General features: G+C 34.4%; 3 protein-coding genes across 3 annotated transcripts in view; 2 read left to right on the plus strand and 1 right to left on the minus strand.

The window, feature by feature from the left end:
- Window positions 1-27865, minus strand: part of LOC139973507 (uncharacterized) — an 88560-nt gene that overhangs the window by 49237 nt on the left and 11458 nt on the right. The window lies entirely within an intron of this gene.
- Window positions 1466-9020, plus strand: LOC139974063 (uncharacterized). The gene is made up of 9 exons (XM_071980978.1): window positions 1466-1730; window positions 2282-2546; window positions 2921-3129; window positions 3588-3887; window positions 4655-4919; window positions 5360-5568; window positions 6079-6387; window positions 6695-6956; window positions 8542-9020. Exons 1-9 carry the CDS (start codon window positions 1518-1520, stop codon window positions 9018-9020), a joined length of 2511 nt encoding a protein of 836 aa, XP_071837079.1. The 5' UTR covers window positions 1466-1517.
- Window positions 13300-27197, plus strand: LOC139974062 (uncharacterized). The gene is made up of 11 exons (XM_071980977.1): window positions 13300-13556; window positions 17713-17749; window positions 18874-19046; window positions 19257-19527; window positions 19817-20046; window positions 20623-20940; window positions 21279-21546; window positions 22282-22490; window positions 23479-23781; window positions 24028-24286; window positions 26382-27197. Exons 1-11 carry the CDS (start codon window positions 13485-13487, stop codon window positions 26843-26845), a joined length of 2604 nt encoding a protein of 867 aa, XP_071837078.1. The 5' UTR covers window positions 13300-13484; the 3' UTR covers window positions 26846-27197.

The raw sequence follows: 27865 nt of genomic DNA on the forward strand, positions 1-27865 counted from the left end.
TATATATATATATATATATATATATTTATATATATATATATATATATTTATAGAATCCCGGTATATATTTTATATATTTTTTTATATATATATATTTATAGATATATATATATATATAAATGAAAATCGTAATGAGTTGGTAAATCAAGAACAGTGAAAAAAACTTCAAGCTTCCACCGGGATTCAAACTCGGGCGCTTTGTACGCGGACACCCTAACCAACTAGGCTATGCACGCCGATTGTAAGTCCAGAGGTTCGAAACCGGTAAGGAAGGTCGTAATTCCACTGTTAGCGTTTGCCACCTGTATCGAACAATACTAGTTATGTTTTTGGTGACATATTTTGCCTTACTCTAGAGATCAAACATGATGCTAACCAACTCGAAAATCATTTGTGATTCCTAAAGCCGGATCTCGAAAAATATACTTTGAACGGACTTTATGTTGATGAAATGGAGTTAGACGACAAAGGCAAATGAATATATACAATTGAATATATATAAATACATATATACATATATATATATATATATATATATATATATATATATATATATATATATATATATATAAATATATATATATATATATATATATATATATATTTAAATAGTTATATATATAAATATATATATATAAATAGTTATATATATTTATATATATATAGTTATCTATATATATATATGTATATATAGTTATATATATAGTTATATATATAGTTATATTTATGTATACAAATATTAACTGCACAATAGAATAGCCAAAAAGGTACTTCAAGCCCTTTCGTCGGAATACATCCAACTAACGTAAGTTTTGGTACGGCATGCACAAAGGATGTGTTTTTGTCGGAAGCTTTGCGTTAACTTTTGTGGTTGCTCAATAAAGTCGAAGTCAAACGTCTCATTGCCATTCGAGGTTGGTGCCTCCACAGCCTTTCCACCAGATTGAACTGTCTTGTGATATCATGAAACGTTACATTTTATAAAAATCGTATTGCCTCTGAAAGCCTTGATTTTGAGTTGTCGTAAACTCGCTATATAAAAGGTCTTTGTATATATGGCTATAACTTTTAATTTGTAAACAATATTATGTTGGTATGTAGCAGAAGTTCCTTTTTCAAATTATGAAAAATAGGTTGCATAAATAAAGTTATTTACTTTTTGGCGTGATTCGTTATAACGTGTTAAAGGAAGCTACTCGGGGATTGTGTTGTATTGATGACGACAAAAGTTTTATTTTTGAAAACTGAACATAAACACTTAACTCTACAAGCCTACCGCTCTCATAGCAGAGGCATCAGGCCTAACTAATACTGCATAATATTTGAATCTATGCTGAGGTCTTAATTGTTATGAAACGTTGAGGCTATTTACCAGCTTTTAGGCTAACTGTGTCTTTTTGAACAAAAGCAAAACTAAGGGTGAAAGACATCCTATACATAGCCTTCTTGCGTGTAGAGTGAAATGAGGAGAGAAATGTGGTTGTGATAAACATTCAGCTAAGACAACATACAAAAATATGAATGATTTGTTTTCTCCAACTTTAAAAACTATAGATTTCCGGTATTTCGTCTTTGAGCGTCCCACATACCCGAAGGATTGCCATGAAGTCTTCAGTAGGTGCGAACATAGTAGACAAAACAAGTCCGGTGTATACTATATTAAGCCCAACGGCTACCCGGATCCATTTTATGTATATTGTGATAACAACGTTACAACTGGCGGATGGACAGTAAGTATCTTCGAGAAATCTGTTGTTGTAAACCATAAAAATGTTTGTTGACGTAAGGGAAACCGGCGTACGATGATCGAGTAACCACTTCTGGTCTTGTGACATGATGCTTGTCATACTGTTTGAAGTACTTCAACCATTTCCCTAACCCACCCACCAAACCCCTGCTAAGAAAGCATCCAAAGAGTGTTTCACGAGGCGGTACTACAACACGCTCCTTAGATAAGACTTAGAATTCACTACGTTTATATAACCGTACATCTGTCAGCTACGTCTTTACATCTATGTATTTTTCCATTCGTTTGCATTACATCCAGACTATTAAGAACAATAATATCGTAAAACAATATATTGAGCAAATTGTTTGTTTCTTGTCCTGTCCCCTCCTTTCCTTTTTCTTTTTTTTTCTTTTTCTTTCTTTCTGATTTAGACGTTACAAAGTGACGGGGCAAGATACTTTGTGTAATATTATCTCACTCTTAATTCAAATGCTTTTCAGCTACTGCTTCCTGCACGTTCACTCTAATTTGTGATTTGTTTATCATTTTTAGGTAATACAACGACGTAATTTTGGGGATATCAACTTCAATCGAACGTGGACGGAATTCGCACGTGGCTTCGGCTTTCTTGGAAGTGAGTTCTGGCTAGGGAATGAAAAGATAGCTTATTTGTTAAACCAAAAGAGCTACCAGCTTCGCTTGGAATGTGAAAACGTTGCAGGGCAGTTATACCGAGTGACTTACGACCATTTCTCGATAGGAGATGAATGGATGAGTTATGCCATTGTAGGCCTTGGGACGTATGGTGGAACAGCAGGTGAGTATTATTAGATATACAATACGAATACAGGTGTAGGACTATTGAAAATGGATTACAATTACTAAGGTACCTGACCTTTAACACAACAGAACAATGTGAAGTCTTACTGGATAGGAATTATTTATCCTTCTCAATTAATTAGCACTCGAGATGGACTAAAGCACTTCCCGTTCTTAAAATCCGTGCTCGTGGGCGAACTTAGTACGGACAACTATTCCGTTCTTTCAAACAAGAGAGGCAACTGAAATGTTGTACTCTTGCCACGTGATCATACTTCCTCCCCAATTATATGATAAAGATACAATAGTGAGGAAGACCTTAGGACCACTACAATCAATCATTTGTCTGTATTTTAAATATTTTGATCACAGATTCAACAACAACCTTTTGTCCTTCCAACGAGTTATACTCTGACGATGTGTGTGAGAGAAGATGTACAGACCCCAATGAATGTATTAGTTCCAGCTTGTCTTCTTCTGAAAGGTGTGTCTGTCCGATGGGATTTATGATCCAGGATGGAATATGCGTACCGGACTCGGAGTGTGGGTGTTACATAGCAGAGAAAGATGCCGTTTTAGAGGTACACTGTGCTCCTTATGTCACTAAATAAATTAGTAGCGGTGGTATGAAAGATTAAAAGAAAATTAATTGCATTAATATGAGAACCTTATGTATTTAAGAAACTTAACAACTGTTAATTTCTCAATTTTGGACTATTTTACCAATGAGTGTTATTGACAAAATAATGTCATCCTCCAACTCCCTCCCCTCCCCTTCTCGGCCTCACAAACGCACCAGTGACCCGGTATGTGTTTTATATTGGGAGCTATGAGAGAGAAATGTTCAATGAGTGTAACAAATGCCGCCTACGGCGGATGCACATCCAGGCTTCAATGTTATGACCCATCCTGATGCGAGGGCCTTTCATGTATACGCACACACAGAGAGACATATACACCAAGACGCCATTTGAAGTCCCTTTAAGCATCATGCAGGGTCGACATATTTGTCTTGTCATTGCATCATCTTTCCCCGTAGGACGGTGAGTCGTTTGTCAATTTGGACTGCTCTTTGAGAATCAATTGCAGTAATAACATACTAACACGTGAAGAGAACTACGTCTGCAGTGATGATGCAAGATGCGAGCAGCGCGATACTGTTCGAAGTTGCTATTGTCAAGATGGGTTTGAAGGAAATGGTGTGACCTGTAATCGTGTAGGACCTCGACATTGCCAAGACATACTCGACGCCGGAACGGATACGGCCGGAACCTTTACAATATATCCCGATGGTTGGTTAGTAACAGGATTAGAGGTCCGCTGTGAAAACGGGTGGATGGTAAGTCCAACTACATTTACTCTGGTCACCTGGCCAGACATATTTTTCTGTATTCTACCTCAGATCATGTTTCAAGCACCCGTATTAACAATAATCATAGGCATTATTGATTACTTGTTTCTATTATATGAAGTTACGAAACTTTGTTTATTACCAAAACGATTGCTTTGAGAACATAAGCCCGACATGAAAGTACCGCATAGAGTGGTGCAAGCATGTTTTCGACTGTTAAAAAAAATTCATTAGGCAGTTAACAGCATTTATCTGCGTGTTGGTTGGGAAATTACACAGCATTCGGGTTACTATTGATTAAACTACTAATTGGTAATTGAGCAATTCATGTTCAGTTTTCTGTGTCAGTTCCATTCAAACTGAATCACGTTTTGAGATGTAAGATGGCAAATTTACAAATGTAAACTTAGATTTTCACTTTTCTTCGTTAAAATGAGTATTGACTTGCTAAGCTAATGAAGCTTATTGTTGTGAAAGTTGCACTATCAAGTAACAATGAAAAAATATAACAAGGTCTACTCAGCTTCAAGTGTTTTACACGTAATACTTTAAACTAAAGTGTAAAATTTAGCTTCAATTTATGTTTATTTCATGCAAAACTTATAAATTGTACTTGGAAGATTAAATGACCTACAAAGTCATTAAACTTTATTTTTTCGCTTCTTATAATTCTTTTCATTCATTTAGAGAACTAAGCTAATCCTTTTCATCTTAGTTTGTACTTATCCTTGTTTTTTCTTCTTTTTAATCTTAAGGTCATTCAGAAAAGACGCAAACGTTCAAACTCTAATTTCAATCGTTCATGGAACGACTACAAGAATGGATTTAGACACCCTAGTGGCGATTTTTGGCTCGGTAACGACAAACTACATGCTTTGACAAGTCAAACGAGGTACAAACTCCGTATCGAATTAATCGATTCCACCGGATCAACTTTCTACATCCAGTACGATTCATTTACCCTCGAAAATGAAGCCAGAGATTATCGAATAGCTTTGGGGGCCTACAGTGGAACAGCTGGTTTGTATGAACTTTTCACTTATACCAAAAAATACAAGGATATGGCTCTATCTTTGGTTGAGTATGTCAATCAAGACAATTAAAACCGGAAGACTAAGAAAAGTTGTTGAACATTTCTTAAAATAGTTTTAAAGAAAGGTTAACATGTTTACATTTATTTTTATTATATTACCTACACATTCCTAGCATTCTGAATACATTCTCCTCAAAGCTATTACATCATATTCCGTATGATTTCTTTCGATGAATTGAGGAAGGATATCTCGTAATATTTTAAGTCTTTTAATTAATTTGATTTGTCATATTATCCATTACAACCCACTACCAATACTGTCGTAGATCATTTTGATCATATTGGCAAAAAATTCTTTACGCTTTAAACAAATCATTTCGTCGAAAGTAGTAACGTTTTACCAATTTTCTTCTCAATAATTATACAGATCAGTTTATTGAGTGGTGTCCAACGAATAAACAATTTTCAAGCTATAACTGTGAGAGAACTTGCAATGATCCTCAAACCTGCCTACCAGCAAATCCCGACGGAAGAGAAAGATGTGTTTGTCCAGAAAATTTCATGATTTCGGAAGGAAACTGCATTCCCATGGAAGAGTGTGTGTGTTTTGTAGAAGACATGGGAGTTGTATTACCGGTTAGTGTCTACAACATTCTATATATTATTGAATTCGATAGATAAGCATCACGTATATACAGCCACATACTCGCCTACATAATAACATAGTTGCATATATAGTAACGTAGTCTACATTTTGTGTTTCACAACAGTCATGTAGCCTATATTTCAAAGCTCACAAATGTGCTTTATTTTGCGATATTACTTTTCTGGTCAAGTCTCGGTGGACGAGTATAGTTGATGTTGTATTATGTTACCTTTGCCGTGTTAATGAACGTGTTGGAACTAGTTTGATTCTTTTTCAACGTTATATAACACTGTAAAGTATCTCCAAGATCATTTTTAATCCATCTTCACCAGCCTTTTATAGTTTGCACTTTGCATTTGCGGGCCCTTAAAGCCATGGCCGTGAATACCCTACCAGCCTAACCTTGCTACTATGCATATTGCTCAAAATCCTAATAGGTAGATTATGTTTCTTCCTGCCTCTTTGCTCCATATGTTATGTTTAATGTTATTCATCTCCAGAGAGGTGAACAACTGATGAGTTCTGACTGTGGTACCCGTTACCAATGCAGGAGTAGAGGAGTCACCACTGATCGGGACATTCATTGCAGTAACCTAGCCACATGTGAGAGCAGAGAAGGCGTCCGGGGCTGTTACTGTACTGAGTGGTTCGAAGGTGATGGAATAACGTGTACCCGTAGTGGACCACGAGATTGTCATGAACTGTACATGTCTGGTAGAAGAAACGACGGGGTTTACACCATCTTTCCTACCGGAGATTTGATATTTCAAGTGTATTGTAAAATGTCGGGTGATGGTGGAGGCTGGACGGTTTGTCATCAAAATGTTATATTTCTTAATATTTTTTCATTAAAACGTGCTTAAAACGTAAATGATTCTTTCTGATATATTTTTTGTAGTTAAATTTTGTTTTAAGTTCACTTCTTACTAATGCTGATTTCGTTGCAAAATGTGTATTCAGCCACCTTGGGGGCCAGTTTAGGAACATCAATATGTAACTTAGGTTCCAATGTTTTCAAGTTTCGTTAAGTCATGTACAATTATCCTTTGGTCAAAACAACATTAATTACGAAATGATATTCATCATGCCCATTTAAATTATATTTGTATTGCACAGGTTCTGCAGCGAAGAATAAATAGTTCTGTTGATTTTAATCGGAATTGGGGGAACTATAGGAGAGGTTTTGGCGATCTCCTTGGCAACCACTGGCTTGGCAACGATAGAATACATGCGTTGACAAATCAAAAGAATTATCGCTTAATTGTGGAAGTGACAAACGCTGAAGGGACCCAGTACAAATCTCGTTACAGAACATTCCGTATCAGTGGCGGCACTGACAAATACAGACTTACTATTGCTTCATACTCAGGAAATACTGGTTAGTATTTACCAAAGTTTAATATATTTTTATAACGAATTATATCGGGGACCTGCACCAACCCATTCTAAAAATTTCAGCAACTCAAATTAGCTACAAGCATATATTTTCACTCATAATGCTAAATAGGGATCATTTGTGTTTAGATCTCGTGTATTCCTTTCATGTTACCGGAGTTTGTTTGTTCGCTTGTTTCTTTGTTTACTCGTGTTCTATTTTCTCACCGCTATGTTGATAGAACCTCGATATTTACCAAAAGATGGCTTTTACTCTCTCTCTCGTCCATTTGCTTTCAAGAAATCTTGAATCCACCTCTGTCTATAGCTGTTCTTTATGAAGAAAGTACGAAGCTTTTTAATAAGAACCTTAAATAGACTAAGATAATAAAACAACGTATTGTCGATTACGCTGAAAACAAGTATACATTCCAGCCAAAATTATTGTAAACGTCAAAAGTTGCGAGCAACAAAAACTTCCCTTTTCTTTACTTGACGAGGAAAAGATGATGGTGTTGGTAATGTCAATACTGTCACGAGTTTTTTTCTTCATATTTCTGGGTGTTTTTTGCTTTCGCAAAATAGTAAATGAAAGGAAAATAATAAGTCATGCAGTTCGAGATTTGTACTGTTAAATGTTGTGCAGGTGGTAGCCTACCATTTATTGTCAAACAGTATAATCTTTTGCCAGCTAAAATTAAATTAAAAAGCGTGTTAAGTCTGCAGTTTTAAGTTAAGTAGTCGCATGTTGGAGCCTGTTCAACCAAGCGGGAACAGCCATAATATATAAATATATATATATTATATATATATATATATATATATATATATATATATATATATATATACATATATATATATATTCATATTCCATGAGTTATCGTTCGTTCATACCATTGAACTATTAAATGAATACGCAAATGTGATGTGCAAAAAAAAAATCAGTTGCATTTTGTAAACGCCTTGACTCTGTGTTCTTGAATCAACAATTATTTATAGATAGGAATCTCTTCTTTATAGAAGCAGTGTCCTATTTGTCATGTAACATTAATTATGCTACTATAACACTTGTCAAAAGTAATCTCCCATGAAAACCTCAAAAGGCCAGCTTGCCACTGCAGTTCCCAATTCAATCCCGCCCAACAAAAAAACCACACGTGTACAATATTGCATTGTGTGACTGATAAAGAGCGCCAAAACAAAATCGAAAAGGAGACATTTTACAGTAACGATGGACATTAATAGAATACGTTAAAACAAATATACATTACGGTACAACAATCTTTTGGCCAAGTTTGATCTGTTTAATGTGTGTAACCATAGGGGCATTGGCCATCACAATCCCTTCTAGCAGAACAATTTACTAACATTAACAACGAATTGGTATGTAGCCTGCAGAACTTAATACATTAAAACAATCTAGAATTTAAGACTATGTATTATAGAACTAAGAGTCCAAACCTCAACATAACTCGTTTTTCATCATGTTATTAATGGCATTTAAATAATGAATTTAATTTCAACCTCAGATGTGATTTTTTTTTTATTATTATTATTTTTCTCTTCTACTGTTTTTAATCATCTTTCAGGCCACAATTCCATGAACTCAAATTCTGGCAATCAGTTTAGTACTTTTGATCAAGACAATGATGGATCGAGTACTTTTAATTGCGCGGAAAAGCATCGCGGCGGTTGGTGGTACCCAGACGACAGGACTGCTAGTAATCAATGCTACTCTTTCCAAAATCGTGGTTCGGTGGTCCGTTACGAATACAGTGACTGTACCTGTTACTGTTGGAGTAATAATATGTGTCCACCTCAGTCGTATTATCAGGAAGATTGTCGTGTAAGTGAAACTCATTGTTCCATCAGCATTGGTTCTCACCGTGACGGTTACAATCGATGTTGCGAAAACAAAAACCCCATCTATGAGACAAACTCATTTTCCTGCGGTTACTCCAATCTGAATGGAGAGTATCAACACCGCGATAACCGTGGAATCTTCTGGCATGATCTCCATGGCTCGGATTGCGGTATCACCCAGACGACTTTGATGATACGCCCATAGCTGATGAGACTAATAAAGACAATTTCTCTTTTACCAGATTGCACAGAAACACCAAAAGACACACGCTTGAGAAAATAACTGTTTTAATTGTTTTGCAAAAGATGCATTTAGTTAAGGTCAATGCAATTCCCCTGAGCTACCGGCAAGGTAAAGTAGACTTCTTTCCACAAATCCCATGCAGCCTAATACATGTTGGGTTTCGATGACTCAAGCTTTTCTTGCTCCCAGAGTATAGCCAGCCCAATACCTCTGCCCCTAGCCAGTACCAGCAGGTATCCAATTCCCATTGCATGTAGTATTTTATTGGCCCCCAAAAAAATGTTTTTATTTTTTACTCCTACACTGTGGGTATACTGTTAAATCATTTAATTTAAGAGCAATTCGATATAACTAATGGAAGCTTGGTATAAGGCACGTCTGCATGAAAGATATGGTGTTGATGGAGTTCCATTGTATTGGATGAAATCATACTTAGCAAACCGTACCCAATGTGTTATTGTGGATCAAAATGTGTCGAAGGAAGTTACGCTTGCAACTGGAATCCCACAAGGCTCAGATCTGGGGCCGTTACTTTACACCTTGTATGTAGCTCCATTGCATGATTTAATCATTTCAGCTAATATGAAAACTGTTATTTATGCTGATGATATTTAGTTATTCACATCTTTCCATCCTGATCATTGTTCCGATGCTATTCAAAAAATCCAAAACTGTATTGCAGATGTAAAATCATGGGCTATATCAAACAATCTTTTTATGGATGACTCAAAGACTGAAATCCTCCATGCTACCTCGCAATTTAAATCCACAACAATCAAATCTATTTCAGTGAAAATTGATCAGACTAATATCACTCAGTCCACGCACGTCAAAAGTCTAGGAGTTGTACTGGATCCCCATCTAAGCATGAAACAACAGGTCAATGCTGTTTGCAAATCATCATACAATGCCGTACGGAAGATCAGCCGGATACGGAAGTTTTTAACCAAAGATATAACTACAAAACTTGTATGTTCCTTGATGCCCAGACTTGACTACTGTAACTCCCTTTTATTTGGCCTTCCTGACTCTGACTCTGAAACTGTTCAGAATTCTGCTGCCCGGTTAATATCATATTCATCGCGTCATGATCACATGTCTCCAGTACTTCAATCACTCCATTGGCTTCCAGTAAAACATCGGTCAATTTATAAGCTCCTCCTCTTAACGTACAAATCACAACACTCCCTTGCCCCTGGTTACATTACAAATTTAATTCCTCAGTATCATCCTCAACACCAACTTCGCTCGTCTACAAAGTGTCTTCTTGCCACCAGCCATACCCCAAACACAAAGTTTTATGGAGAAAGAGCCTTCATCTCTGCTGCACCTCATCTCTGGAACAATCTACCATCTTCAATTCGCAATGCACCATCGGTTGACTGTTTTAAGCGTCTCTTAAAAACACATTTATTCCAAAATTTACAGTGATTTGTCTTGCATATTTGTGTACTTGTTTTAAGCGCTTTGAGGCCTTTGCATAAAGCGCTCTATAAATATGTGCCTATTTTTATAAGTGTTACTTTGTAACAGTGAAATGAGAGTATATCATGTAACTAGATCATCATGCAAAGCATTTAACTGTCACGTAGCATAGATGAAGACCAACCATGGCCAATCAACTTCGTAAGTTCGTAATGGAATTTGCAGATTTGCATTTAACTCGTTGGGTTGCAGTTCGTGGTATTGTTATATGAATTACGAAGAAAAATGAGTAGAAGGGGAATAAAAGAAAGAATGAAAGTAGTAAAACGTTCATTCATGACATGAAGTTAATTGGAATGTGGATAAAGTCACCTGCACTACTACTGGCACACATGTAGAGTAAATGATCAATTACCAATGATTTTCTATTATTTTAAAGCAAAATTGTCTTAAATTACACAGTAAATTACTTGGGTGAAAGTAAGCAATAATCTTGAAGGGTGCACTGCAATGCAGTATGACCCAATTCCGCGACACGTTTAAAGATGTCATCCGTAACTTGCCTAATAGCACGTATTAACAGATGCTCTGTAAAATGTTGACCTTGTTATTAAATTATAAAATGAATGACAAATGTTTTGCATCACTTGTTTTTCTTTCTTCATTGTATGTTTGTCTGTCTGTCGGTCGATCTCACTTGCTTTCGCTTGTTGTCTCTTGGAATACGACTACATTTTAGGAATGAGCGATTAAACTACATCTCTTCATAAACCAAAGAACGCAGCACACGATGTTGGGTATATTACACGTATCTTTTCATATGAATGACAAATTGTGACAATTTTCAATCCACAGTTTTTAAACTTCTAACATATTGTCCCTAAAACAAAACAAAGATATGGCAACAATTATATGAACTAACTTTTACTTCGAAGATTAAAAAACAAACGGAGTGGAATTAAACAGGTAAATGTTCACGTGACATACCACTAAGTGAGCTTCGATACCACAGATGTTTTAGTACTTCATCTTCCTCCTCTCTTCTACTGTTAAATCAGTACTGCAAGGAGTTAGCGCCACTCAAAGCTATTAACATTAAAACTTGTACATTTGCAACAATAATTTTTCTCGCCATATCATTAAAAAAGACACTATAGAGTTACTTTGCTGCAAGCATTAATGACATGTCAATTGTTTTCAGATCAGATTTTCAGGATCTATGAGCACACATTTCAGGCAATGTAACTAGCCTATTTGTCAAAGTACTTTTCATTTAAGAATACGATTCAACTTCTTTCCCCCGAATTTCTTAAGCGATGTTACTGGTTTATATCCTTACTCATGCACGTCACCTCAGATCCCCATGCTATTAACCGTCACACATAACACGTGGTTAAGCTGATTTCTACACTACATTTCTACACTTCTACACTTTACTGTCATGTCCCGCTTCGGGGGATTCGTAGTAGCAGTATGCGCAGTCGGAACATCATGTTTCTCTCAGATTATGGTTAGGAACTGTTTGCACTGTCAACACGAGTGCTTTGAAGCATGATATGAGAGGACATTTTAGAGAAAAATATTAGCATTAGGAAATTGTCTGAACTGGCTGCCTAAATCATATGAGAAAATGAATATCCGTTTAAAGACAATTTGCGTGTATAATTTGTAAATTAAGTAATCTTAACAATACCGTCACGGTAATTTATTTTCCCAAAGTAGATTAACCAACTGCAAAGGAAGTGTTCTCTTTTGCTCCAAGAGCTCATTTACGACAAACTTGTCACGCAAACGGAAGTGTTCATTTGTCCTTGCCGTGACACTTTCACAATTAGGTAAAGTTAAGGAAGCTGCGAGTTCCATTCTTCTTTCTTAGTGTGGATTGATCGCAAGTTAATGATTCCTGTCACACAAGTACACTCTCTCATAAAATACATTGTCAAAGAGATTTCTACAACCGTCGCCCCGTCACCTCCCGTCGTCAGCCCCTCCCCGACCCCTCCCCCACCCACAAAAACCCCGTAATAGTGTATACCTTTTTATTTTCAGGTCAATAGTCACCGCCATGATTCAATAGCAAATGCACACTGGTCTATATGTAAGAGGGAGGTAATATTTTTCTTGCTATTACACTTTAAACCTACGGGTTTAAAACATTATTTGTGGTTGGGAAGAAATCATTCCTTTTGCATGCTCCAACAAGACTCTGAACTATGTAATAGCAGAGTTGTTCCAATGTTACATATAGTTAGTCCTATGTCAACGTGGCATTGAGAAAAGTAACCATGGATCTGTTTTTTTGTAATTGTGGACACTTATTACACGTTAAACGGCTGTGCTATATATGTAGCCTACATGTATATGCTTAACGATGGCTGTGAGTTAGTATGTTACATAGAGATATATTAGACTTCAGGTATACAAAATTTGGCTTGATAACCCATGTTTTCACCTTGACCGCCTTGGAGACCCTTCATGGGTATAGTAGCAGATGTGGTGGCCTGGAGTTGTTGTCTGCCGCGATGTCCTTCTATATATCCCCATTGAGAGCCTTTTATTATATGATTACGGAATCCTCACAAACTGCTGTTGTGTTTTGTAATTTTTGTTTCTTTTTCAAGATTTTTAACTCATTTGTTTTTTCAACAAATATTGGCATTTTCTTACGACATTTTAGACGGTCTTACAAAGCATCACGACCCCAGTTCAAAAATCAAGTTTATTAGACATTATATAAGCCTACGTCAGTTTCGTACATCCTTAACGGATACCGATGGGGGTCAGCACTCTTCCCTCGGAAATTAAAATTAGAGTATGCTGCTGCGGTAATTGAATTAAAACTAATTAAAAAAAATGAGTGAATGGAACAAAACACCGTTAATGTTTTCGTAACCGTTTCCTCTAATATTTTAATTTGCCCAACACATTTAGTCCTCATTCTTACTTGGCTGTTCGTCTGTCGCTACCTCAACCTTCGAAATCCTTCATTTTTTTGAAGCAATGTTTTCGTCTGAAACATGGTTCTTTCTCCTGAAAATTTTCACTCTTTTAAACTCGTATCGATTGCCTGGGGTAAGTCTTTTAAATATTGTCAATTCGCTCTTTTTTTTTGGTTTTAACAAACATTCAACAGTTTCTTCATTAATTTCTACAGATCTTGAAAATATACTGCTTTAGTTCAAGAGTATATATTATATATTTTTTTTCATTTAGCATCTACGGCATAGTTTTATAAGAAATAGTAGTTTTACAAATTATCACCTAGAAAGAAATTTATTTTGAATTCCAAGTTTAATATATTTAACACTGCTTTCTTTTTTTTTATTTTGCATTTTTTGTTGCTTCTTTCAAATTTTATGATTTACATATGAACAGTATAAAGATGTCGAGACCAAAAAAGGTAATCGTTAACTAAAATTAACAATTATTTAATTACAAAATATGACGTCAAACTCACACTGCCACAATTTCATAACATGTTATTTCCCATCCCAACGTCTTAAGAGAACATAATTATTAATTGTTACAATTAAGTTCCTTCTTTGTCTAATATCTGCTATTATATATAAAGTTCCACCGATTTCAAGTCAAAATTCCACATAACTACAACGAAAAATATGTTTGGTAATCTTTTTTGTTTAAATTTGAAATGTTAAATATAATTATCTCTTTACTACTTTTTATTAGAAGACAAATCTTATATTGCATTTGGGGTAGTTTTCGAAATATAGTAAAACGTAAAACTAACTCTAAAAATTTCAATTAACTCATTGGAAGTAAAGATTATTTAGCCACCGAATAGATTCTTAAGCTTTGACAGTATAAACAAAATTGTCAGACAGCGGTATGGTAATAAACAATACTCTCTAAATGACTGATCTTTCAGATAAAAACAAAGAATGTTATATTAGTGACTTGGGTTTATCATTAGACGAGTGGTATGAATGAGCTTACAACTCTCTACTTTGTTAAGAACAGCTTTTCCTGCGAGCAGTGAAAAGAATTCTGTCATTTTCTCCATCCGCGCGGCATTAAATGAGTCTTCTCATTTGAACGTCTACACACTTATTAGCAAATAATGACGACTACTTATCATTGTACGTATATTGTGCGTTTATTGTACGTTTTGTCTCTTCGGTTGCACTGTATAGTATTGGTAATGTCATGTACTATTAAAACTAAAGATAAGAAAATAATAAATTGTTAGGTTATGATTGAGTTGTATTATAATACTAAAGAACTCACAAAATTATCATGTCTATTTGTATAAATGTCAAATGAGTAATGTAAAATGTAAATGTAAAATGTTTGACAAAAAAATTAATCATTGACAAATATATACAGGTATATATTTACACCGTGAAGCATATTTTGCTAAATCACCTTTTTGAACTATCCTCTAGGAAACGATGTTTCCATTGCCTCTACAATCGCTACATAGACGCTTTACTATTCATTACTTACGCAACCTATACGTTGTCCGATCAAAAACAAAGTGAAAACAGAATAGGTTTAATGCGAAATCAAATTGATGACAATTTTGCCTATCTAAAATGTTCATAGCATTTAACAGATTTCATCTAACTTTAAATACAAATTCTAACATTATTTTATGTGAAAACAACAATATTATTAACGAATTTCATTCTGCGAGCATAAATACCTACTTAAAAACCTATACGTTGTCTGTTAAAAAACAAAGTGGAAACAGAATTGGTTCAATGCGAAATCAAATCGATGTTAATTTTGCCTATTTGAATGTTCATAGCATTTAAGAGATTCATCTGAATTTAAATACAAACTCTAACATTATTTTATGTGAAAACAACCATATTATTAACGTATTTCATTCTGCGAGCATAAATAACTACTTAAGAACACGTAAATGCATTTATGAACAAAAAGAAATAATCAAACAAAACAAACAAAACGATATTTGCAGCAAACAAAATTTCAGTCACGGAAGCTTGCGATTTTTTTTTTGCAATATCAGCGAATATATGTCAATATCAAATATATAAGTATTTTAAGTAACAAGAAATACATTGGGTGGGTTACAGTGTCCTACCTCCGCCTTACTATGTTTGTAGCAAATAGTAGATAAGTATTGAATTGTGAACACTGTTAACGACAGAGAAAGTATAACATGTTCATAGTAAAATCAATTCGATCAACACATATAATTTGATGCTTTGAAATAAAGTTGTTATCATTCGTTAAGGGGTTAAGGAATTCAAAATGTTAAATATATGAAATGCAACAACTAGAAACAGTCCAGTCGAATTGTCCAATTTTTTTAGCTCGTTCCGTTGAAAGTTTATTGAAAGATCCATATATATATATATATATATATATATATTTATATATATATATATATATATATATATATACATACATACATACATACATATATCAATAAATAAATATATATATATATATATATATATATATATGTATGGATCTTTCAATACACTTTCAAATGTCATACATGGATAGTTGATAAAGTCAGTCTTTGATTTTCATAGTTTTCTTGGACGAAGTAATTCATCATATACCTTAGCAATACATTATAATAAAAATATGCAGTAACGTTAAAATTACTCTTCAAAGTATTTACCATCAAGTTAGATTAACAGGAACCCACGAGCAATTGGCTCCAATAAATATCCATGCAATTAATGCTATCCGGCAGCAGTTATAAGAAGACAGTGAATGTGACGAATTATAGAATTACAAGACTAGTATAATTGTCTTTAAAAATCAAGCCCATGCCATATCAGAACAACAATATTATCTGATTGCCCGTACTACCGAAAGAGCTATGAAGAAGTTATACTCATCCATTCACAACATACATGGAATAGTTATCTACTGCGAGGATCGCAATTAATTTGGCAAACTTTGTCAATACTAACTATATGGTATAGTACCGGTTGGTTTGGTCATGCTCAAAAAGTAAACTACAACGTTTGTCACTTTTACAATTATCGACTTCAAAAAAGTTGGCTGAACAATGTTTTCAATATCTTCAGCTATTAAATAGTTTTAATTTCAATAAGTGAAAATTATTGAAATTACTGATAAAACACCAGGCTTACTTAAATATCATATCAAATACGTATTCATATACTTACTTTATCAGGTTATCATTGTTCTTTAATATCCAATTCCATTTTTCTCAACGTGTGAAACAAGTCCTGTTTGCTTTGAATACTTACTGAATGCTTCCCTTGGCTAAAGTTTGTCAAATTTTCAGTTTATTTAAGCGCCCTTTTGTGTCGTAACTATCCATACGATCATGAATCGATAATTAGGCCTATTATCCAGATAACTTTGATGTAGTTGTAAATTCTTTTCCTTGTCGAAGTAAACGAAAACCACATAGCATATATGATTTTGTCTGACCATTATTATGAACTTTACCTTAATAACTGCATATACTAACTATACCACCAATAAAGTCATCATAAATTGCTATCTACTTAATCTTTATTATTTCCCATTTCCTTTCCATCACAAGTTTCTTTCTATGATAAAGGAAGTATCTTTCCAATTGAAGAGTCTAGTACAAAGGTTATTACATCAAGGACTATACCTTAAGCTTGTTTCATTGTGTTTGTTATATATAAACGTTAAGTGTTCATTGTTTATGAACAAACTCTAAGCTTCATAACGCTGGTATAGCAATTCTGCTCAATTTTTAACAAATACAAACCTGTTCCGCGAAACTTGACATGTCTAGTACATCTGTTTGTTTCTCACTTTTAAATAGTGTTATATTACCATCATATAATGATATTAAATAAACCAGTCGCACGAACTTGTGAAATAGACATAGCAAATCATTTGTTTCTTTGAAATTTCTATGAGATTTTTCTCCCGGACATGGTATATTTCTTCTCTCTTTTTTTTCTTTGGGAGGGGGTATTTTCACATTTTCAGATTAATTAAATGTTATTTACAATGTGCATTTCGTATGTATCCGTGATAAACACCTAATTTATTAGAAAGCAAGCAAGAATAAATTGATTCCAGCAAGATAATATAGGGATTAAGAAAAAAGAAATACATTGTTGGACATTACAAGTCACGTACAGTTTGTTATGATTGTTTTGGTCTTGCAAGAATGTCTTGCAAGAAAGCAAAGACTTTGTCTTATAGTGAAATATTTCACTTCAGTTTTGCATGAAGAATTTGACAGCCGATATTGTATTATATATATATACAGGTCTTTGCTGGAAGCTTAACCACGGAAACATCCACAGGTGAGTATAATTATTTAGAAAAATAAGAAGGAAACTTTTGAATAGTGTCGAAGAAATAACGTTGAATGAAAACAGTGTTCTTTTTTAGTTCCCCGAGTTTAATATGATGTATATTTTGTCGTGTGAATTAGATGAACTAAATTTTGAAATATTTAAGTTTACGTCGATATGAGTATAGGACTCTGATATAAAGAAATATGAATATGAATAGAATATCTTCATTTCCTTTTCAAGTCTTTGAGAAAACTTCCTGCCATCAATTTCTTCTGTGAAGTAAAATTGTTTACTAGCTATCGGCAAACAATGTAATATATGTTTGACTTTTGTTTAATATTCAACCTTTCCAATATACAATTTTCCAAAAATATGTGATAACAACGGAAATAAATGAAAATTTAAATGTTGGGACACGCATCGCCTAAGTACAGTTTATGAAACAAGCAAAATGGTCCACAGTATATGTAAGAACCATGTTTTGTAATTGAAAAAAAAAACACGTTATAATAAGTAGACAATGTTCGATTTTGGATCAATTTACCGATACTTTCCATTATGCAGCTGTCTAGAAACCAATTTTAAATTTCGAAAAATAGGAATTTAAAATTTAAAACACACATAAGTTAAGTTTCTGAACCAAGCGAAATCGTCCACAGTATATGTTGGTAACCATGTTTTGTAACTGAAAAAAGCACGTCATAATAAGTAGAAAATGTTTGATATTGATCGATTTATCGATACATAACACATTCCATTATGCAGCTGTTTAGAAACTAAGTTTAATTTTTTTTTAAATAGGAATTTAAAATTTGAAACACACATAAGTAAAGTTTCTTAACCAAGCGAAATCGTCCACAGTATATGTATACGGACCATGTTTTGTAATTCAAAAAAAGTAGGTTATAAGAAGTAGAAATGTGCGATATGGGTCGATTTATCGATACATAACACATTCCATAATGCAGCTGATTAGAACCTATTTTACGTAATTGAATCATTCAAGAGTACAACATGTGTTGAGGATACCGAGTACTTACAGTTTAGAATGATAGTATTTAACATATTGTTAATTTTCATTTATAGTACATTCATTAACTTCATTCACTTTTCAATTTACTACAATTTAGATGAATGGCATTTGAGCTACGAACCTATGCCGTACCCGAGAGATTGTTTTGATGTATTAAACCAATGCAAGACTCCTTCAAAACGGTCTGGAGTGTACACTATCAAACCTGTAGGTTACCCGCAACCATTTGAAGTATATTGCGATCATCGCGATGCACTGGCCGGCTGGACGGTAAATAAATTGATCAACTAATCCAAAAAGATTAACAAAGTATGTCATCTTTTGTGACAATCTAAATCACATCAGTGTGGCTTAGAACATAAATATTTTAGTATCCTAATTTCAGGCCAATTCGAACGTTTCATGCAGTATTTGAACTTTCTGACATCCTATATCATATACGTGGGGTTGAGAGGAAATATTTTATTGTCCTGTGTTTAGGTTATACAGCGACGATTTGACGGTTCAATCAGCTTCAACCGAAACTGGACTGACTACAAAAATGGTGTTGGTTTCCTTGGAAGTGAGTTTTGGCTGGGAAATGAAAAGATATCTTACATGACAAATCAAAAGCGTTATCAACTTCGCCTGCAACTGGAGAATGCAGCGGGAAATGCGTACTATGTTACCTACGATCATTTCCGAATTACTGATGAATGGGGAAATTACTCTCTCGTGGGTAATAATGTTCCCGTTGGTAAAGCAATCTCAGGTTTGTAAAATGTCAATATGATTATTTTATTTATTTACCTTAAAAGCAATACTATGTTAAAATTTCTCTTTACTTTTTTTTCTTCATTTTTCCAAGAACATTGGTCTATCGTAACTTAATAAAACATTTCAATAAAAAAGTGTTCTTAAGAAAACCCTACAATGTGTTCCAATAAACGAATGTTATACCTCATTAACAAACGTGACAACTATTGTTACATTGTTGTTGTTTTTTTTATATCGGCAATGTAGATATCGTGATATTTAGTCTTGTATGTTTTCCTCATAAGGTCACACTCACATTCCTATGGAAACACCCATTACCTGGTGTCCTACTAATAAGATATTTTCTAGTGCTTACTGCGAGACAAGTTGTGAAAACCCACGCGAGTGCATTAACATCACCTCGGAGGGTCCAGAGAGATGTGTCTGTCCAGAGGGGTACATGATCCTCGAAGGAATGTGTATTCCCCATACCCGGTGTGGCTGCTACATCAACGAAAGTGACATCGTTTTAGCCGTAAGTACATTTAATTAACTTATAATCAATCAACAAAACAGACAAATATCGCGGTATTTGCTGCTTGGGTATGGGAGCGTTGAGAAGGTTTCATACCATTGTCAATTCCATATCAGAAGCAGACACCCGACGCTCCGTCTGACAGGTTTTCTGTTTTTTATTTATTGTTTATCTCTTGCTTTTTATTCCTTATTTTTATTTATTTCTTTCTTTCGTTCTTTTTTTCTTTTCTTTTCTTCTCCAAATTTCTACTGTCATTTCCTGACCTACAACTATATATGCTATCAGAAATCTTTCTTCTTATATTTCCATTGGTATAATATTGTCTTTTTATCTTAACGATAAATGATATACCAAGACTCTCACTTTATCACTCGCACACTGCACTTGTTCACAGTGTATTTGTTATATAGAAACATATTGTGTTCAAGTTGGTATACGTACATTAGGGGTTGGTTTTGTTTTGTTTTTATTTCTCTCCGCACTTTCGTTGACTGGCTATAGTAGTGGTGTATTGAAGGAGCAAGAAGATTTGATAATTATTTTAATCTCCTTTTTCATATTTTCATTTAGCAGGAACGTGAGATGTATGTAAGTCTTGACTGCTCTTGGCGTGCCAACTGTAGCAAAAACTCTCTCCTCTTTGGACTTGGGTATAAATGCAGTACCGAGGCAACATGTGAGGACAGAGGCAGTCTTCGGAGATGTTTTTGTAACGAGTGGTTTGAAGGTGACGGAGAGATTTGCACTCGTTCAGGACCTAGAGACTGCGATGATTTGTCATATGCTGGCGCTTCTGAAAACGGGAATTACACGATATATCCAATCGACTGGCCTGATAGCAACGGGTTTCAGGTCCACTGTGATATGCAAACAGACGGAGGAGGATGGACGGTAGGTGGTTTGGTGGTTGGTGGGTGGTGGGTGGTTTGTGTTGACTGCAGATACAAAATTGTACCGAGGTCAAGAAAACATATTGATATGTTATTTTGTCATTCATTTCGCTCTTTTTTAATAAAATTGAAACATTGATAGGTGGGATGCGAGCATAAAATGGAAAATTTAAGGATATCTTACTTTTCCATGAAGTTTTATGACAAATAGCGGCCGTCAGCGGCTACCGGTATACGTTCCATGACTTAATTGCTGTAAATAACTTTTGACTAAATGAATAAAATTTGTTCAAGCTTTTTCTAATGAACAACAAGGTATAACTCTTTTTACTCTTTTAGATCTTCCAGAAAAGAAGAAAAAGACATTATAGCAACTTTAATCGTAATTGGACAGATTACAAGAACGGTTTCGAATACAAGGATCACAATGACCATTGGTTGGGAAACGATAAAATTAATTGGCTGACGAACCAAAGGCTTTACCAGCTGCGCATTGATCTTGAAGATAACTCTGGATCACAGTTCTATGTTCTGTACGACTCATTCTGTATCGGTAATGAGTCGGACAATTACCGACTTGAATTGGATCAATACAATGGAACGGCTGGTTTGTAACTTCAATTTTGCAGATTAAAAAAATTGTAATTTCGATATTAATTATGTAATATTGATACCGAAACAATATGTGTTGAATGGGGAAGTCAATTTTATCGAATTCATCGAATTACTCTAGAAAGAATTTCAAATGGCTTTGCCAAAACCGACATTTTTTGAACGTGGTTAGGTTATTTGCATACTTGTATATAGACTTTCCTATATGTATAACTTCTATTTGTTATCAAACGTAATTACGTCAACTTCCAATAAGAGATAAGATATATTTTAATATTGATTGAAATAAAAATGATATAAATATACTGGAAATCCAGATAAGAAATTCGTAAGTATTTAGCATTGGTAAGTGCCAGCATTGTAATAAATTTTTATAATATTCAATATGATTAGAATTGTTTGTAATGATATGAAAGAAAATCATTGATCTATAAATGATTACATTTCTCCCCAAGACAGCAGTATTAACCATGCATGGGTCTTTTCTAGCTTTTATTTTCCTGGTTAATTTGAGAGGAGTTATTTACATAGGACGTGTAGAAAGACATTGTCTCGTTTATAACTTATAAAGGCCTAGATTAAATTTCGACATTTTGTAGCATATTTTGACCTATTTGGCTTTGTTTCGTTTCTTCGTTTGTTTGTTTTTTCAATTCCTTTCTGGGATATATATTCCAACAAACCACCTTTTTAATTCAATTTGGTTCAAACTATTTTTTATCTCTATCAGATTCATATATTGAATGGTGTCCAATCAATACGAATTACTCCAGTAATAGATGCGAGAAATCTTGTTCCGACCCTAGTAACTGCGTCACAACAAGCCCTGAAGACGATGAGCGATGCATTTGTCCAGAAAATTATATGTTTCAAGATGGGGAATGTATCCCTCGAATTGAATGTAATTGCTTTGTAGCAGAAACAGAAAGTATACTGACAGTAAGTTCATTTTACAATACCTTATCAGATGCCCCAAAATATGCTGGAAATTCAGATAACCATCACTCTCAAATAGCAAGCACGTTAAAATGACATACTAACCTGTGAACTTACACTCGTATCTTTTATTTTCTACTTGGCCTCTCATCAATGGCCTAGCATAATGTACACAAAACCAAATACTTGTAGCAAGTTTTAGCTTGCTGGAATTTGAGTTCTAATTCATTTCTATTCAGGACGAACTGTAACAGTAGAAAACGATAACTTCACATTTTAGTCTTTTTTCTAAGTCAGGATACTTTTATTAGCAGTACATATTTACTTCCAAATTCAATACACAATGTCGCAGATATGTTTGAATTACCAGTAAGTAGCTCATCCTTTTCTTCCTTGTTTTAAAATATTGTATTAAATTATTGCCTTACCTCATTTGATTATTTGGATGGATGGATTTTTTATCATTATCATAACTCTTAATTGTTAGTTTAAGTTTCTTTCCTTAACTAAATTACAATTGTATATCTATCGTTGTTCAACAAAGAAATCTTGTTGTCTGTCTTTTATGAGGAAATATTATTTCCACATGTATTCGTCTGTAGATCCACGCATTGAACATGCCCATTGAGTCATATACACATGTTTTTCCTCTGTAGATCCACGCATTGAACATGCCCATTGAGTCATATACACATGTTTTTCCTCTGTAGATCCACGCATTGGACATGCCCATTGAATCATACAGACACCTATCGTTGGAATAAGTAATTGTTTGTTATCTCTTTCTTTGTTGTATTCTTTGTTGTATTCATTTCTTTTGTTGTATTCATTTCTTTTGTTGTATTCATTTCTTTTGTTGTATTCACTTCTCTCCGCGGTGAAGCAGGAAACTGTTTGAACTTTCCTGGTTGCATAAATGAAAAGAAGGGTTGGTCTTAATTGCCCTACAAATTGTCAATGTTTTTTTTTCTGGTTTATTTTCTATCACCAGGAAGGGGTATCCTTGGTAATGCCTAGTTGCAATAGAAGATACAGTTGCATAAATGACCAACTGAATACGAATTCTGGCTATGGTTGTAGTAGTAATGCAGTATGTGAAATACGAAATGGGGACTTGGGTTGTTTCTGTAACGAATGGTTCAGAGGGGATGGAGAATCTTGCTCTCGATATGGACCAAAAGACTGTTACGAACTGTATAACTCTGGTGTTAGGAGTGATGGAACTTACACAATATATCCATCAGGTACATCTGGATTCCAAGCTTATTGTGACATGTCGAACGGAGGCTGGACGGTAAGTTTATAATTAAATGCTGACAAGTGTATTTATATCGACGGGTTTTTTGTAAAAATATAATTGTTTCACAATTACCTTATCTGTGTTGTAGTATGGTCAGTTACATTATATCACATTAGATATGTATAAACTCATGAAAGATCCAAAATTTGAATAAAAAAATTGGAATAAATTATTGCACTTCCCTTGAACAACTAATAAAGCTAAAAAAAAGAATAAATTGAACGTTTCTATGTTTTGCAGGTTTTTCAACGAAGAACCAGCTCTGTGAGTTTCAATCGTAACTGGTATTCCTATAGGGTTGGATTTGGATCTGTCAGTGGTAGTCATTGGCTTGGTAATGATAAAATTTACGCCTTGACAAACCAAAAAACTTACCAACTAAGGGTGGAAATGTCGAACTCGGGTGGATCATCGTACTACTCCCGTTACTCATATTTTAGAATCAGCGATGAGTCTAATAGATATCGACTCTCCATGACTTACAGCAGTGGGAACGCAGGTTTGTATATGTACAACTTTTACGAATGGGATCGCCAGCCACGGCCAACACTATATATATATATATATATATATATATATATATATATATATATATATATATATATATATATATATATATATATATATATATATATATATATATATATATATATATATATATATATATATATATATATATATATATATATATATATATATATATATATATATATATAACAAAACAAACGCACACAGAAAAAACAGTGGGCGCTACCCTGTCGGTCCTATGTAGTTCTGCGAAACTTGGCAAGCTGCATTTTTAATAATTAATAACAGTACCGTACGTTAATCACTAGTGGTACATACAATTTCGTTCATAGTTAATAAAGAAGCGGTGATTCGAAATATATTTTCAAAGTTATAAGTCAAACTATAATTGTTTAAAGCCCCCTATAGACTTTCAAAGTACTTTTTTGTTCGACCAACCTCCAAAAGTTGAAGCATTAGCCAGTCAATCACTCAGCAAGTTCAACCGAGTTCTTTGCAATCTTGTTACTTTAATTCAAAGATCTGTAAATTTAGTATTTATCGTGCGCATTGTGGCCGATATGACATCACCCTCTTCAGAAACGCTGAAGAGAAACGCCGAATCATTCAAAAATAAGGTAAAGTGTTGTTCTATGGTTTTATATAATAAATACAGTTACAAAAAAATAAATCAGGATAGGGAGAAGAAAAGTACATAAGAGTCATCTGAGATACGGTAAGTCATTATTATATCCTTTGACACGTCTAAATAATAAAATACCTTCAACTTATTCAGGTATCACGGTTATGGAATATATTTTTAACTTGCCTTTTGCAATGTCTTTCTTTTTATTAGTAATCTTAAATTTTCGTTAATGAGGATTCACATTATTTTAGCGAATGGTATTGCTTCTTATTCTGTCCTTTTTCATATATAAATGTAGCTCTTGTACCAGTTTATGATCAAATAGTCAAAAAAATCATTCTAAGCAAACACCGTTCGTGCCATTTCATTAACGAAGAACCAACCGCTTGCAGATTTGCTTTGTTCTATAGTGTGTGTGTGTTAGTTTCATTTATACTCACTCGTACGTAGAAAGCTAATATTTCCTCAACGAGTGGTTTTATACATGATGATGTCATTTTTAAACCTCTATTGATGATTGATGCGAAACAAAACCATTGCCTGTGTACTTTAAGTATATTCAGAGGAGAATGTTAATCAACACTTGTACTTAACACAGAGTAAACAGGATATAATTTATAAAAAACACATTGCATATTAAGTTATAAATAAACAAGGACGTGAAATTGTCTTTCTTACTAATATTTTCTTACGATCTTTTCCTCACCATATTAAAAAGAAAACTTTTTTTCCGTATGAAATAGGGCCGAAGCGTTCAAACTAACATTTTCGAGTGTGTAAATCATGTATGCCGTAGATTTTAGTCGCTTTCTTATGGTTTTGAGTAAAATCAATTTGCTGGTTGCATTCAATATTTGACTCCAATTCTGCCCAATCCAAGTGCCATTTGAAAAAGCTTGTACATTGCTTAATTCATTGTAGTTTTCTGATGCTAATTTAGTCCAAAAGTATAGACAACATGTCAGCCCAAATTCATTTTAAGGCTGCAAAATACTGGTTCATTATTATTTGCTACGAAATTAATATACAGATTTTTCTAATCCAAATCATGAAAATCATGAACAGAGTAGGTCTCACTTTACATGTAAGGCTATTGCATTCAATATACGGCAGCTATATCACAAAGAACTTGGAAACAGTTTATTACCATCTGAATTGTCTTGACACTGGTTCAATAAGTTATGTGGATATAAATGTAATAGTTAGCCTACATAGGACTTGACGTTTGTGTTGATATTTGTACGCTATAAGCATTACTATAAGACTTACAAACGTACACACAACACAAGCCAGACATACATACATTCACAAACAAACTTACTAAATGCATATCGTATCTTTTAATATCAATATTATGCCAATCACTCAAGGGACCAATTATTCATAAATTATGTAGTTAAGATTCTTGATATTGTTTATTCGTATCGTCTACTTGGTACAGGTAATGCCATGTCAGCAAACTCAGGGGACAGATTCAGCACGAGTGATCGAGAATATGACGGATCGAGTACGTTCGACTGCGCAGACAAACACAGAGGTGGCTGGTGGTTCCCAGATGACAGCTCTACCAGTTCCAGCTCCTACTGCTATAAATTCAGCTACACCAGATCTACAGGGCGGTACCAGGACTACGACTGTAAGTGCGTCTGTCGTGGCTGTCCACGCTCCCATCCTCACCGGAAAGGTCTCTGTCGGTTCTCGTGCTTCGATACTGATTATGATTATATTTATAATGATCATCGAGACACCAATTGCTGTCGTCGGCGAGAAATTACGGAGACCAAGTACTACTCTTGCGGAACTGCCAACCTCAACGGAGATTACGGCAGCAACAACTACCGCGGAATATTTTGGAACCAAGATTGTGGCATTACAAGAACATTGATGAAGATACTTCCACGTTAGGTTTTTAAAATGAAAGTTGTCACAATTGAGAGACAGTGCAAATACAAATTCATTTCACAATCTGACAATTCCAGTCAATGATGGGTGACAAGTTTCATCAAATTGTAGAACAAACTAAAGCAAAATGGACTTAATTAAAAATTCCCACATCATTTATTTAGATGGATTTTATTTGCAGAAGTGCCCATCGGCGGGAAGGAATACTTTTTAAGAGCTAAATAGTACAGTAGCAATGCAAATTGAACAAATTTGTTATACGTTGATAATATTATTTCAGCAAAATAAAATAACAGCTGATCTTGTTTTATATCCCTCTCTTAGCCCGTCATGCCCCCCTCCCCCTCCCCCTCGACCCCCCCCCCCCCCCCAACCACCTAACCCTCATTCTTCATCAAGACCGGAAGATATTTTTACTGTCTTTTATATCCAATTTGCTGTAAAAACTCTTCTTTTTTTTTAATTTGCTGTAAAAAAAAAGGTGAAATATGTGTTACACAATTTCGAAAGAGCGACCATTGAAGGCATTATGTTTCAAATATTGCCTTGATGCAGAGAGATACCTATAGTCGGACTCCTCACCACCTCCCAGCCACCCATCACCCAACCCCAACCCATTTCACTAACAAGAAAGAAATAGATAAGATATTGCTTCAAGATATTGTTTTCAACATTGTTCATTATTAGTCTGGAACATTTTAATTTTACACATATTGGTTACGAAAAAAAAGGAACTTTGACAAAATCGATTGATCATGCCCAATTAGTGATGTAGGCCAAGACTTTGCATGTAAAGAGGTTTGATATATACCATGTAGGATAGTGTCAGATGAGAGAGTTGTAAGTGTATCGACGCAAGAAATAAACAATAAGCAAACCGGATATCCCAAATTAAATCCCACATCCTTGCGTGTATATAGTGTTGTAATCTATATTCAATTATTATGCAGGGATTTTGCAGACTTTATTGGAGTTCATGCATGTGGGCACATGTGCGGTACGTATATTTCTTTGCAATACAGA

The sequence above is a fragment of the Apostichopus japonicus genome, chromosome 9, assembly GCF_037975245.1.
Source record: "Apostichopus japonicus isolate 1M-3 chromosome 9, ASM3797524v1, whole genome shotgun sequence".
NCBI classification, from domain to species: domain Eukaryota; kingdom Metazoa; phylum Echinodermata; class Holothuroidea; order Aspidochirotida; family Stichopodidae; genus Apostichopus; species Apostichopus japonicus.